Source organism: Megalops cyprinoides, chromosome 11 (assembly GCF_013368585.1).
Source record: "Megalops cyprinoides isolate fMegCyp1 chromosome 11, fMegCyp1.pri, whole genome shotgun sequence".
Lineage (NCBI taxonomy): Eukaryota > Metazoa > Chordata > Actinopteri > Elopiformes > Megalopidae > Megalops > Megalops cyprinoides.
The window spans coordinates 2,032,927-2,048,250 of record NC_050593.1 but is presented as its reverse complement, the minus strand read 5'-3'; the positions used below and the strand labels follow the sequence as shown (position 1 = coordinate 2,048,250).

The window sequence follows — 15,324 nt, the reverse complement described above, 5'->3', positions numbered from 1 at the left end:
ATCTTAACCACTGAGGAACAAAATGTCATTGTGATGTCACACACAGAGCTGGCAGAAGTGTGTGATCTTCACCATTAGGTGGCAGCAGACAGACACTCCTGAAGGGAGTACTGCACCAGAGGCGCTGAAACAAGGCAGCAGGGCTCCTAATTAACTAGCTCCGCAGATGTAGGCTGCTTGGAGGTCTCTAGTGATGTTGAGCTGCCAGTAACACCCTAACCTGTTTATCTCCTCTCCCCTCCGCTCTTCTTCACTGCTCTCCAATCCAATCAAAAATCCCTGTGCTCTGACCATGTGAGTATTAGGTTAGGGATTAAGATGAAACTGATGGACATCAGCTAAATGCTGAAATGATATTTTCTGATTTGAGGCTTAAATGTTCTGGACTTTCAGTGAGATGTAATTTAAGCATTTGGTCATGGAGAGAGTTTCCTGGGTCAGAATGCAGGTCCAACTCCAGGGGTAGTGCTCTCCACACTCATAGACCCACCATCACACAGCTACTGCCACACACTTCCCTGCAGTGTTAGGGTACCAGGACTGAAACAAGGTGTGAGAGGTCATCACTGACAGTTGAGGAATACAGAGGAGAGTATCATAGCAGCTGTGTTTATGACAGAACAGGCAGCCATTTTCCAGGTGGTCCTCACAGTGGAGGATGAAAGAATGCACAGGCCGAAACGCACCAGGCTAATTGTTTCCACCTGCTGCTGAGGAACAGAAAGGCCCTCTTTCTCTCACAAAATTGAGAGTGACAGGAACTTCTAGTCAGTACAGTTTTGGGTCAAAGGTCACTATTAGGGAATAAACAAGTGCTGCTGTAGGGAGTGGTATATGGTGTTCTGGCCTGCATTGAGAACCCAAGAAAAAAGGCCTGAAAAGACCATGGAGGAATCCTCAGTCCTTGCAATCCATGGTCTGTCTGTCTACTCCACACAAAAACGCAGTCCTCTCATCCATCCATCCATCCAGAGGAAACAAGAACAAATCCCAGTACAGTGTAAACCAGTGTGTGTCAGTCCGTCCATCTGTTCGGGTTAAATTCATAGATATTATATATATCCAAAGGCAAAAACTGTAATCTGTCCGCTCATCTGTCTCTCTGGGAACGACAAACACACATCTGTGCTTAACGGGGGAGGAGTGATCCTGTGTGTGTTGCACGTGGACATTTGGTCAGGTGTGTAAAATGGAATAAAATGGCTTGGGTCAGGTGCGAATGTATCAACAAGTGGGTCACATGACCGCTTGCTGGAGCAGAGTGGCCCTTTCCCGTCTCTTTACAGGACTCCTGGGGTGGATAAGGAGGGGGTGAGATGCTGTTTGGGGATGGAAAGAAGGTGATCCTATTGCAGGGCATTGCTTCCAGGCAGGGTGAGGTTGTCCAGGTGCAGGACAGGTAGAGGGTGGGCCTCGGTGTTGAATACCCAGTTCTCCAGGGGGAGGAGATTGTTGCTGGAAAAGAACAGGTAGAGGTATCTGGGGGAAGATCAGGGGCTCAGTTACGGACACTGCACACTTGTACTCTGCACAAAACATCTCATTACACCCGTGCACCTTAACCCACTCAGTGCCGTTGTCGACTAAAGTCGCACAGACAATGAGCGTTCCAAGGGCGACTTTAGTCAACAGAAATGCATCGGCAATGAAAGATGTCATTTTATCCAATCAAAATACAGTTATACTGTATAATGGAATGAACTGATGAGTCAATAATTTGTGCCAATAATTATATCATAGTGTGTATTAGTTATCAACATAAAATACATAATTATAAATAAAAATTAGGAGCGTAGCATATCTTCTTATGTGGATACCGACGTGGGTTTTAACCGGACATAAAGCGAAAGCAAAGTGAACTGAACGCAAAGCAGCTAACTAGCTAGCTATACAAGTTTATGAAATGTCTTACCTCAAACTCTTTGACATACGCAGGCATTACTTTATATGAGGCTGACCGATTGACATTGCTTAAAAAAAACTGGTTGTCATTTATTTATAAAAAAGTGAATAAGTTAGCTAGCTACCTTATATTTCACTGTCAACTTCACATAAGTGAAACAGGTCTGTAGGAATAGGATATCACTACAAGGAACCGAGCCAGCAAAGTCAACAAAGATTATCTGTGTGGTTGTTTATGTCTAATTTGCATATCCAGTCCTATAAAAGTCAATTTCGCGGTCATTATTATTGTAGTGTGTTATCGGCGATCACAGAGCGAGAGAATGGTGAGTGTTGTATGTAGCAAGTTTTTTAGAGGGGAGAGGAGGAGGGGGAGGAGGAAGGAGAGAGGGTGCTTCATGGCAATGGCAAGTGGCGTCAGGTTGATGCTAGCTTGTCCGGGAGACGACTAGGCACCTCTGAGGGAAGAAGAGGACAGGAGTTTTCAAACCTTCCCAGGCCTGGTCCACAGCGAGTATGGAGTAGGACCCAGTGGATTATTTTCTGTCCATGTTTTCACCTGACATGACCAATATGGTAAACGACAACGCTTTGAGAGTTGAAAGAGAACACCCAAACTATGATCCGCTTTTCAAACTTCGATCTCTTCTGGACAAAGTGTTGAGAAACTTCAAACATGAGTACTACCCACAGAAAAATCTAACAATAGATAGGTTTCCTATTGCGGAAGAATTTTTTTTAGGGAGTACATTCCAACAAAGCGCCATCGTTTTGGAATGCAAAACTTTGTCCTCACTGATGTGAAAACTAACTACACGTACCTGTGGGATGTCTACACTGGGAGAGCCTATCAGTTAGATAGGGCTGTGGGCATAGGCCATTTTGTCGTTATCAATCCCCTCAGAAATGCTGGACTGCTGGAGAAGGGTCATGTTGTTTACATGGACAACTTTTATTCCTCACCTGAACTGTTTCGGAGCCTTCATAGGGCAAACACAGGGGCATGTGAAACAGTATGCCAAAACCGTAGAGGAATGCCTCCCCAGCTGAAGACCCTAAAGTTAAAGCCAACAGACCCGCCTGTTTTCTTTGAGAGTGGCCCACTGCTAGCCGTGTCATTTTGTGACGCAGGAGTTGTCACTGTTTTGTCAACAGAGCATGACACTGCAGTTATATCAAAAAGAGTAAGGTGTAAGGGGCCCACTGGTTTTAGGACTGTGAGAAAACCACTTTGTGTGGAAGATTACAACATCTACATGGGTAGTGTGGACAGAGCAGACCAGCTCTGCACCTACTACAAATATGGACACCGCAGTGTAAAGTGGTACCACCGGTTCTACCACCATGTGAAAGAAGTGGCCTTAGTGAATTCTTTTATTGTGTACCAGGAGTGTGGCAATCCATCGGATGCTGTGGATTTCAAGAAGAAAGTGGTGGAGGGGCTTTTGCAGAGAGGGAGGTCCAGGGATGTGCAGGTGCCATAATTTGACATGGCAGTAGTACCTGAATGTCTGGTGGGGTGACACTTCTTGGGGGAGAACTCAGCATCTAAGCCAGACTGCAAAGCCTGCTCTTCCAGGAAGAGGACCAGTGATGGGAAGAATGGAAGGAAACAGATGTCTTTCTTCTGCAAGACCTGCCCAGACAACCTGCCCTGTGCCCCACCACATGCTTTGAGCTGTACCACACCAAGATGGTCTACAAAGTGATTGGTGAGTTTTTCACTTTTTCCATTGATTTTGGTTTGAAAGTTTATAATGTTTTCTGTATTGGATGGTGATATATTGAGTAGTGAGGTAATCTCTGCAGTAAGAATGACATTTTCCTTGTCCATCCTCCCTCTTTAGATTGCTGTCCCTGGCCTCCCCAACTGTCTGCTGGCCTATTCAGTCATCTGCAAGGGAAAGCATGAAGTCTGCAGGCATATGCGTGCACGTCATATAGGCACATGCGTGCGCGTACACACACGTACACACACGTACACACACACACACACACACTGTTACGTGTGGTGCACGGTGCATGTGGGGGGCCTGGGCCATCTGCGTCTTGGTTTTCCTCCTTCTCTCCTCTCCCACCACTCTCCTGATGCAGGTATCCCGCTGTGCTGCGTCTCGCCTCCTCATTCCAGCCAACCACAGACGGAGTGCCCCATTTAAAGATGCCGGATTTTTAGAGTGATCGTCTCGCTGTTCTGATCATTCGTGTTTCATTACTTGCTTTACAAACTTGCCTGTATCATGTTTGACTTTGCATCATTTACTGACTTCGATTGTGGATTGTGTCTCGGTTTTGGTCACATTTGGTTGTCGTGGGAGGAGGACAGGTAAGCTGGGGGATCCCCGTGTTAGTGCTCACTTTGTTAGGGTTAGGTTAGGGGCAGGTGCCACTTCTGTGTATTTTTGTTAAGGTAGTTAGTGTAGTTAGGTTTTGTTTGGCTCTGCCACCCTTTTGTTTTGTATTCCGTTGTATGTGTTGGGTGAAGGTAGTTAGGTTTGTTTTTGTTTTGATAAGTTCTTTTCTTTGGCGCCATCTGTTGTCCTCTCCCCCTTTTCTGTGTATGTTTGTCACTGCATATCGTTTTGTAAATATTGTAAATATATCGCACACCCTTATATATTTTTCCCACGTCTGTGTTTTTTTGTCCCTGCACCGTCCAAGCCAGCAGGGGCTGGTTGTTTTCCTTTGTGTTGCGTCCCTCATCCATACCCTTGGACGCCATTCCACATCTGGGATGTAACACACACACACACACACACACACAATAGGTTGACTGTTGACACGTGTTTTTTTTTTTCAGCCAATACTGTTACAATACAATTGTTCATTTTTACAAAATCTATACAAATGACCAGAGGATGGTTGTTGTTCATTTTTACAAATCTATACAAGTGATGAGATGTTGTTTGTTGTTCATTTTTACAAATCTATACAAATGACCAGAGCGTGTTTGTTGTCTACAGAAATGGCCAGTGGTTGTTTGTTGTTTATTTTTTACAAATCTATACAAGTAATGAGATGTTGTTTATTGTTCACTTTTACAAATTTACACAAATGGCCAGAAGCTGTATCTATCGTTTGTTTTTACAAATCTATACAAATGATCATAGGTCATATTTATTTTTTATTTTTACAATCTATGAGCCACTCCTAATTTCTCGGATTTCCCAGTCCACTTACTCTGTGAGTATTAATTCCAGTTATTGTTCATTTTTCACAAATATATACAAACAATTATACAAACTGTAGATGTTTACATAAGTTATTTATGCACTACTGTATATTGCACTTACCCTTTGAATATATAACTACTGAATTTGCATTTATATGTACTTTTGTTTACTTTCATTTGAGTTACAAATGAACTACTGTACATTGAGTTTACAACTCATTTGAGTTAATCAAAGATTCCACTTTATTCTAACTAAAAATATTGTCAGTGCTCCGCCTCCTTAGCTGTTGTGCTTTTGTTTTCCTTGTGTTATAGTCCTGCCCCGCTCCCCGCCCGGTCTCTGCCCACCTGATTGCCTGCACACCTGCTTCCCATCCCCTCGTCAGCCCTGCCCTATATCTTCCCTGCTTTTCCCTGTCCTGTTGCTAGTTCGTCACAGTGTGTTTCTCCTGTTTCGTCCCTGCCGTTTGCTTCTGTCTGCGTGTTTCTCGTTTTCGACCCTGCTCGTATCCTGACCTCTTTTTTGCCTGCCGCCTTGCCATGTTCGCCTGATTGCCTGCCTGTCCGGTTCCCGACCCTGCCTGCTCCGGTTCCCGATCCTCATTCTGTCCACGGACTGCCTTCCGGTTTTCGTGTCAGGACTCAGGCACGGACTCAGACGCGGACCACGAGTGCTCTAATTCCAGGCGTTTAATAACAGAATCGTCAAACAAGCAGGCAGTCCAAAACAGGCAGGGTCAAAATACCAGGTAGGCAGTCCAAGGGCAAAACAAGGATCAAAACAGCAACAGGCAGGGTCAAACCGTGAAAGCAGGCAGATCAGGCAATCAGGACAGAAGGGCAGGCAAAAACGATGTCAAGGAACAGGCAAGGCAAAAACCAACAAAATCCAAACAGGGAAACAGGCGGGAAACGAGACAGGCAGAAACACTGAAACGATCTGGCAAACAACACAGAGACAAGCAGGGTAGATATAGGGCTGGGCTGATTAGGTGATGGGAGGCAGGTGTGCAGGCAGGCAGGTGGAGACAATCAGGTGGGCGGAGACAAGGCAGAGAGTGGGGCAGGGCTAAAACACAAGGAAAACAAAAGCACATGGACAGGGAAAAAACAAAAACACAACAGCTAGGGGGCGGGAGCCCTGACATTTCGACCCTGTTCGTTTCTGATTTGCGATCTGCCTGACGATTTCATTAAAGACGCTTGGAACCCGAAGCTCCCGTGGTCCTTGCCTGAGCCTTGACAAATATCTTAAGAAAAAACAACCTACTTCAAAACAAAATATAATAAATCGGAATGTGAATAAATGTGAAGTTTTCCTGAATAATTGTTGGTCCACGAGCAGGGGTAAGCAGTGGCTATAAAGATGTGATCACTTCAATCCTTACTGTTTTTCGCTTTTTCTCTTTATACTGGTGCAACTTAAACAGTCATGCAACAGAGGCACTATAACATCCTAACATTCAACATCTATGTAGTAACACAGTACTTAAAGTGGTTATTATTACAACTTTTGTTTTAACATTGGTATTATAACTGTATGTATTGTCTCAACTTTCCACCTGAAACCATGATTTTAAGAGTAACATTAAAACTAACCCAGGCTAGATGTTACATATGTCCTGTTGATTACAAAATTATACAAGCCACTTAGAGGCTGAAGAACGGTGTACACTCCATAGCAATTACATGTTACCTTGTACGTAATTAAAGGGTAATAACAGAAATGTGAGGATTGCATCCTGACATAAATAGATTTTCTACAGAGCAACTGCATACACTGCAGAGCATCCCCGGAAGAATTAATGTATGTGAGAGAATGGAGCAGACGGTAAGGCCTGAAGACTGTGACATGCTACTGCAGTGCATTTGCATTCACAGGCACACAAGAGCACTGAGTATTGTGGTCTGCCTCTTCTGCCTGCTGCATTTTATGTAACCACCTTCTACAGTGTAGTTTCTACAAATGGGCTTAGCTGAGGTTATGGCAGCTGCTGGCATACTGTGTACAGCATTAAAGCAATATTTGAAACCGGCATTGCTAATACCACTGACTGACATCCTGAACACCTGTCAGAGTCTGACACCAGGCACAGATGACATTGGCAGTGCTGGGGCTGCAGCATCAGTGAAACAGTGGGATCAGTCCACATAGGTTTGCGTGGGGGTGGGGTTTTCTTGGTGCAGGGTGGGATGGACAGCAGTTCAATGGTGGTAGAGGGATGGCCTGGGAGACTTACTTGAGCATCTCTGCCAGGAAGAAACTCTGCTGCACGTCGTCATAGATAGGGTTGGAGGAATAGACGTCTTTAACCCCGGAGAACCCCCCGCTCACCCGGCAGTACTTATCAATAGCCTGACGGAGGGAAAAAAAGACATTGAGTTAGGTAGGGCTCCACCTGGGGGAGAATGCTTGCAATTGTTGCTGCATCGGCCTACTGCGGTACCAATCTCAGAGATGCACTAAAACAACGCTACATCTTCAAAACATATGCTACACCTGAGGAAGTGGTAAGGCTCTGCAAGTCTAGTAACCTGTGAGCGAGTTTGTCTTGCCAAGATGTATCAGCAGTGTGGTAGCAGTGTGCTGGAAACAATAACACCCTTGACCCACATTCTCTAAAAAAGTCAATACATGCCAGTGCAGGCTCTTGAGCGTTGAACTGTTAATTAGCCCAAAGGCTGGTTTTGATCATTTTGTGTGATGAACAGGTAGGTGTGCAGAGATGCAGAGATTGGGTTCAACCATTAGCACCTGATTACCTCCCAACCCTTGGGAACTGCACATGAACATCTGAAAAGTACTTACTAAGACCCATTTCACCTTCATTTATAATTTTTCAAATGATTTAAAATCCCACGTCTCTATGTTATATTTAAAATCATGAAAATAATGTACACAAATGCAATACCTTAGATGCACTCACAAGCTGGTGATGAGACATCATTCCTTATTTAAATGGACACATTTCTTAATCATGCTAAACAACAATAACAAAGTTTGAGGGTAAGTCTCTAGACTCTTTTAAGCTCACAACCATCCACCTGAATATACACATTCTTTCAACTGTAGAATCACAATACAAATGATATAGCTGCAAGCAGTAATGAAGGGGCCGAGCACCACAGGGCCACCAGGTACACAACTAATCAGAACAACCCCTGAACAAGACACCAGTCCATAACAGGGTGAACAGACACATTGACACCCACTCTTACAGTCACATCTATAGGCAATGTAGCATGCCCAATTGATGTTACCTGAATGTCTTTGGACCATGGGAGAAAACCAAAGTACCCAGAGGAAACCCACATGAACACAAGGTACAAACTCAACCCAGAGACACCCTGAACTTGAAACCTTCCTTATGCTAGGCAGTAGTGCTAAACACTTGCACCACCATGCCACCCCCAACACAGACGTCCATGATTATACATAAGCAGTGTCATAAAATGCAGTGTGACTCCTTGGGGCATTGCAACAAGGAGTTCAATCTTGGCATATTTGAAAAAATCCAAAATTGTGGGAAAAAAAACTGGCATACATACTGTATTGGTTGAATAAAACATGTCCCTGATTATAAAAGGACCCCCATTTTTCAACACTTGTTTTTCGTAACTGAAGATCAAATCTTATTTTTTAAAGAAATCATTTCATTTGATATCAATTTAATAAAACACACTGAATAAAACAAGGTACGGTGATATATTTTCTACATCCTTTAGATGAAATTGCCACATTTAAATAAAAATTAAAAAAAAATCTAGCTGCAAGCAGCAATGAAGGGGCCAAGAACCACAGGGCCACCAGGTAGACAACTAATCAGAACAACCCCTGAACAAGACACCAGTCGATCACAGGGTGAACATACACATTGACACCCACTCTTGCACTCACACCTATTGGCAATATAGCATGTCCAATTGACATTACCTGAATGTGTTTGGACTGTGGTAGAAAACCAGAATACCCAGAGGAAACCCACATGAACACAGGGACAAGGTACAAACTCAACCAAGAAGCACCCCGAACTTGAAACCTCCGTAGTAGTAGGCAGTGGTGCTACCCATTTGCACCACCATACTGCCCCCCACTACATATATGTCAAGCTTAAACATAAGCAGTGCCATAAAATGCAGTGTGCCTTGGCGATAAGAAGTGCCAACACAGTTGAAGGAGTGCAATTTTTGGGTATTAAATGAAATGGTCACATTTAAATAAAAATAAAATGTAATCACATTTTCAAATGAATAAGTTATTTAAATTAAATAAAAATAAACTAGTCTACTGGGATTTCTAATACCACTGAACAATCTCAGTTAAATGGCACCATCTGCTGTTGTTAATGTATAATGACATTAAAAAGTCTAGTCCTCCCATGTAAGACAACCCCACTTTTCAGATGTAATTTCTGAAGTAGAAAAAAACCCTGTCTTACATTCAGGCCAATATGGAAAGTCCAAGTGTTTCTTCAACACTGTTTAGTGTATTAGTTGTAGCAGTAGGTCAAAAGGTGCAGGAGATGTATCTATTTTAAGTACAAACTGATTGTATCTTAGCAGCCATGCCATTTGGACACTGAACTATGTGTTCATTTCCCAGTTAGGACCTGACATGTAATGATGTAATGATCTAAAAAATTGGTTGCATGTCTGCTTTTCTTTGTGTGGTCTGTGACTTGTGATGTCCACTGGAACAAAATGTCATTAAAATCTAAGTACATGGACACATGGGTGTTTAAACCTGTTTTTCCAGTATAGCACCCCAAAGCAGCCAAATTTCACTTATCTTGGTGTGTGCCACCCAGGCCTTATGGTAAGCATGTGTAAACGAGTTTTATTCCAATGAACAAAAGCATTGCAGAGATATGGCCACTCTTCCTTTATGGCGACTTCACGGGCAAATTTGTGGGTACACTGCGGCCATATTGTTCAACCTGGCAACTATCCTTTAACAACTCTTAAAGACAATGGTCCAAAGAGGTAATACACAAAACCACATTGTGCCATAACTGTAGGAGGAGATGGTTAAATGTGTTTTTGACAAAATCAAAGATGGATGAAACACAAAATGGTGGACACAGAGGTTTCATAAGTTCCCGGATAGGACCCTTAACTTTGGTGAAGCACAAGAAATTTAGTTGAAATATCTGCTTTCGTGCCAGAGTAATGGGAATTTTAATGATTTTTTGAAGGTATAGCGCCCCGAAGTGGCCAAATTTGGTGCAAACCCAGTATTCCTAATACCAACAAAGTGTACCAAGTTTGGCATCACTCCAACAAAGCACTGCTGAGATATGACTCACTTCCTGTTTTGGCGTCTTTTACCATCAAATTTCATTTGATGACTGTGGCTATATCAGTTTACCCATCACAATTCTTTTGACAACTTTTGGTCAGAACCTTACCTTGATGATTCATTCCAAAATTGATGGTTATGTGGTCAATGGTCTAGGACTAGTTCGCAAAAGTAGGTTTTTTGAAAAATTCAAAATGGCTGAAAATCCAATATCGCACACTTTAACAGCAATGGGTGCATTCAAATCCGGAGAACCCAAGGATTCAGGGGGAAAAAGATCACAATGGTTCAGTAGGACAAACGGTTCAAAACTTATAAGCAAAAATGTACCTTTCTGGCCTGTTGGTTGCTCTACAGAGATGGATGGATTGACCCCAAATTTGCCTGGATACTTTGGACTGTCCTCTATCAATGTGCCAAATTTCATCAAAATCCACCAAAGGGCTCTATGGGCTGCCATAGACAGAAAGTATAATTATAGTGAAAAATTCTAACAATTACAACTTGGTGCCTTGCACCTTCGGTGCTTGGCCCCTAATTATTTAAAACAAAAACTGCTAAATATATACAAACATATAAAATTTAGCTTGGCATCAAAGCATGACCAAATCTTATATTTTTCTTCTTTCAGCAATGTCCTGAGTTGGTATACACTCTCAGGAGTCACAGCTGCATGTTACAGAGGTAGAAGAGTGCAACCTCGAGTATGGAGAGGCACTCCGCCAAATGCAAGAGGAACAGTTAAATATGCAGGCAAAGTTGTTAGATCTAGAATTGCATTCTCGGCGAAATAATATCTGGGTGTACGGGATTCCGGAGGGAGAAGAAAACAACAACATATAAAACTTTGTGGACAAATTTATTAAATCAGAATTGGTTACCCTGGACAATGCTGACCTGAGAATACAGTGCTGTCACAGAGCACTCGGTGCTCGCCCTCCCCGCGATGGACCACCAAGATCAATAGTGATAAACTTTCTTGAGTACAAAACTAAGGAGCAGGTTCTGTCCGCAGCGTGGGAAAAAAGAGAGATATTTTACAAAGAGAAGAGAATTTACTTGACCACAATTACCCAACAGAAATCGTGAAGAAAAGGAAGGAGTATGCGGGAATAAGAAGAGTACTCAGGGAGAAAGGAGTCTGATTCCAGACCCCACCACCCACCAAGCTCAAAGTGTTTCTGGAAAGTGGTCCAAAGATCTACAATAACGCAAGAGAGGCTGCAGAGGACATGTGTGTTTCAATAACTGTTCTTGATTAAACTTAAGGATATTTGTTTTCAGGTTGCCGTGGGTCGTTAAACCATTAATGATACTGGAAAAATGCATCTCCAGGAATATAGGGTAATAACACTAAATGTTAACGGGTTACATAATCCAGTGAAAAGAAGTAAACTTATTGCTAAAATGGAACAGGAAAATATACCAGTGATTTTCTGGCAAGAGAGACACCTTTCTAATTCAGAACGTGTTTTAAAGTTTTAAAAATTGGGTTATAGAAATACCTTCTATTCTAAATAGTTAAAGGGAAGATAGATAATAAAGAAGTTACCCTACTTAATGTATATATGCAACCCGGACAAGATAAGTCTTTCATTAAAAAATGTAATTTATTAATTTTAGAATCAATAGGAACCTTAATTTGTGGGGAAGACTGGAATACCCATTTGCAACCCAAACTTGACTTCACGAATTTACTAAAAAGGAAAAGTCCAAATTCTCCGCTAATGAGGAAAATGCTAAGTGAGTCTGGTATGATAGATGTGTGGAGGGACCTCCACCCCACAGAAAAGCAATTTACCTACTACTTACCCTGCCATACAGAATACTCAAGAATAGATTATTTTTGTATGTCTATTTCAGACAGACACAGGATTAGTAAATGTAAGATAGGTGTAAGAGATATATCGGACCATTCGGGGGTCTATCTTACATTGCATCTTGACAACAGAGTGAAAGAAATACGCTGTGGAGACTTAACACCAGTATATTAAATGATAATCTATGCAAAAAATATGTCAAGAGGGAATTGAAAGAATACAAATAATGTATGCATAATTCTTTTATGTATAATAAAAGAATAAAAATAATGATAATGGAACAGTGTCACCAAGTGTATTGTGGGATGCCTGGAAGGCAGTGATAAGAGGCAAACTTATAGCTTTCACTTCCCATAGAAAAAAGGTAAAACACTGTCAGTTACTAAATTTACAGTTGAAAATGAAAGCCTTAGAATAAAAACATTCTATACAAAAGGAGGGTGGAGCACACACAGGCCAGGAAAATGAAGTGTGGTAAAAGGTGACTAATTAAGGACAACAATCAGACATTTTGTTAAAATGAATCCCAGGGATGGAATGTGAGATCAAAAGGAGGGCGACATTGGGCTTTTCAGGGCTTCCCCCCAAACACTCCTGAACCCCCAACCCCACAAGCATCTTGTGTGTCGGTTCACCGCCTCTACTCGGTATGCAGAGTCATTCTCTGTGATGCAGTACCAACGTTACCAGACCACCTTAAAAGCTCCTTAACTGCAGCGGCTGTTCTGGTGGGGGCGGAGCTCCGTTGCTCCGTAGCTCACAGCAGGAGTGTCAGAGAAGAGCCTCCCAGCAGTAGCCACACTGTCATTTCACACAAGCCTGCTGCCACAGTGACAATGCTCGCCTCCCTTTACCTCAGTCCCACAGCTTGCAGGGACCGGAGTACAAATGCACAGTCTGTTCCATAGCGTGCGACAGCTATTTGTGATAACAAATGGGACTGCATTTCAGTTACACTGTAGAAGAGAAGCTGCAGAGGTTCAACAACAGCAGGGAGACTAGCAATGCAGCTTTTTATATTCTACGGAAACACTTTGGAGACTAAGTCTTTTTTTCACTGTTTATTATATAAACTGTCCAAAATCTTTTCATTCTCAGACTTAATTTGTTTGTCTTAATTGAGTTTATTAGGATATTTACATTTATTCATTTAGCAGATGCTTTTATCCAAAGCAACTTACATAGGTTACAGTTCTTTACAATGTCATCCATTTATACAGCTGGATATTTACTGAGGCAACTGTGGGTTAAGTACCTTGCCCAAGGGTACAGCAGCAGTGTCCCAGCGGGGATCGAACCGGCAACCTTTCGGATACGAGTCCTGCTCCTTAACCACTATGCTACACTGCCGCCCCATTACCTTTAAAGGTTTATTACACTTAAAAGTTTAAACTGTGCTCACTACAGTAATACATTTACATTCAATTCAGATGCAGCGATCAGAGCGCTGTAAATAAAACAGGACAATGTCAGTGAACCTCACATCAAAGACCCAATTTCCACTCAATTTCCAAGTCATTTAACCTGTTTTAAATTTAAGTTATTTAATTCTTAAATCGGAAACGCTAGCCCACTGCGAGGGGGGAGATTACAGCACACAGAGAAGGAAAAGAAGAATTGCCCATCACTTTTCTCAAACAATGGATAAGGACACTCCACTTCTAAGGGCTCTTTGAAATCCAACAGCAGAGATACATTACCATGAGAGTGAGAGTGTGAGTGTGAGGAGGGGGTCGATACAGGACCAAAAACAGCAGAGGGCAGCAGTGTAGTGAAGTTGTAAGTAACAGGGCTCGTAACCCAAAGGTTGCCAGTTCAATTCACTGCAGTTACACGGCTATTGTACCCTTGGTCAAGGTACTTAACCCAGAATTGCTTCAGCAAATATTCAGCTGTATGAGTGGATAATATGCAAGAATTGTATCCTATGTAAATCATTCTGGATAAGAGCGCCTGCTAAGCTCTTGTAATGTAAATTTAACTTAACGTAATTAAAATGAGAGTAGAAAGTGATCCGTAGACAAACCTGTGTACAGCCAATATTGAAGCAGCAATAGAGTACATCTTCTTTGACAGTTCTGAGGTGGCTCTAACCAGACTGGGGCCTCAGAGATATCTGGAAGGGCTCAAGTCATGGTTCTGAAGTGTTCTGTTTCAGTCAGGGTCTGGCGGGTGTCATAACTGCATGATCCATTTCTTTGTCCAGTGCACTAATACATGCTGATTCAACATATTCACAATATCACTCCTTGTACATTCTGTGCCTTTTTTTATAGAAAACAAGACAGGATGGTGTCACAGCTGAGCTTTGACCCTATGACCTTCAGACACCGTGCTCCACTAGGCCTAAAGACACAGAAGCCTAGAGCTGTAGAGGCGCTTTACCCAGCCCGAATGTCAACATCGTATAATTACAGACCACTCTTAATAATGCTCTGATGAAAATGACAGCAGACTTACAATAATTTTGTGCTGTGTTGTATCTGAATCCCAGCCATGATTTCTCATGATGGGATTTGATTCTTCCCGGGAGGCTGGTGCAGAGAGCCAGAGAGCTGAAAGAAAGAGAGCTAATCTCTGGAGGAAATTACAGGACGGGAAGCCATTCAAACTCTTTGCCACTGTTTGGTGATGAGGCCGGATACACCTTCTGCAACAACACATTTGACAACAAAGCACCAAGCACTTTGCTTAAATTAATCTATGGAGTATTTCAGAGACGTGGCAAACGTGTTTGCTTTGGGCTGAATCCCATCTCACATGAGTGCTGGTTGAAACGATGCCCCCTGGCCCTGGCTTAGGTGCCGCAGTGTGTTTCCTGCTTGGCATTTAAATGTTATTTGAAGCACCCTCGTGTAATCAGAGGAGACATTGACAGCAATGTGTTTAAAGCATTTAAAATAACACGTTTGCTGACAGGGATGAATCTGCAGGCTGAGGAGGGCAGCATGGGTGAATGGCTGCTGAAGCTAGTGCCACTGATCAGACTGTGGGGGGCACAGGGAACTGTTACTTGTACAATTCACCCCCCCCCCCCCCCCCCCCCCCATTACTACACACTCTACTGCAACATCACTCCACACACTCTCCCCTGCAACTACTCCCCTGCACTGTCCTAACACTCCTCCATA

The 15,324-nt window shown here is 42.7% G+C and overlaps 1 protein-coding gene across 1 annotated transcript in view; it reads right to left on the bottom strand.

The window, feature by feature from the left end:
- Nucleotides 1-1,346: 1,346 nt before the first annotated feature.
- Nucleotides 1,347-15,324, bottom strand: part of LOC118785494 (mannosyl-oligosaccharide 1,2-alpha-mannosidase IB-like) — a 202,404-nt gene continuing 188,426 nt past the window's right edge. The window contains exons 12-13 of the mRNA XM_036540183.1: nucleotides 7,315-7,430; nucleotides 1,347-1,479 (exon numbers count right to left, since the gene is read on the bottom strand). Coding sequence (XP_036396076.1) covers nucleotides 1,347-1,479; nucleotides 7,315-7,430 — 249 coding nt within the window. The remainder of the gene's footprint in view (nucleotides 1,480-7,314; nucleotides 7,431-15,324) is intronic.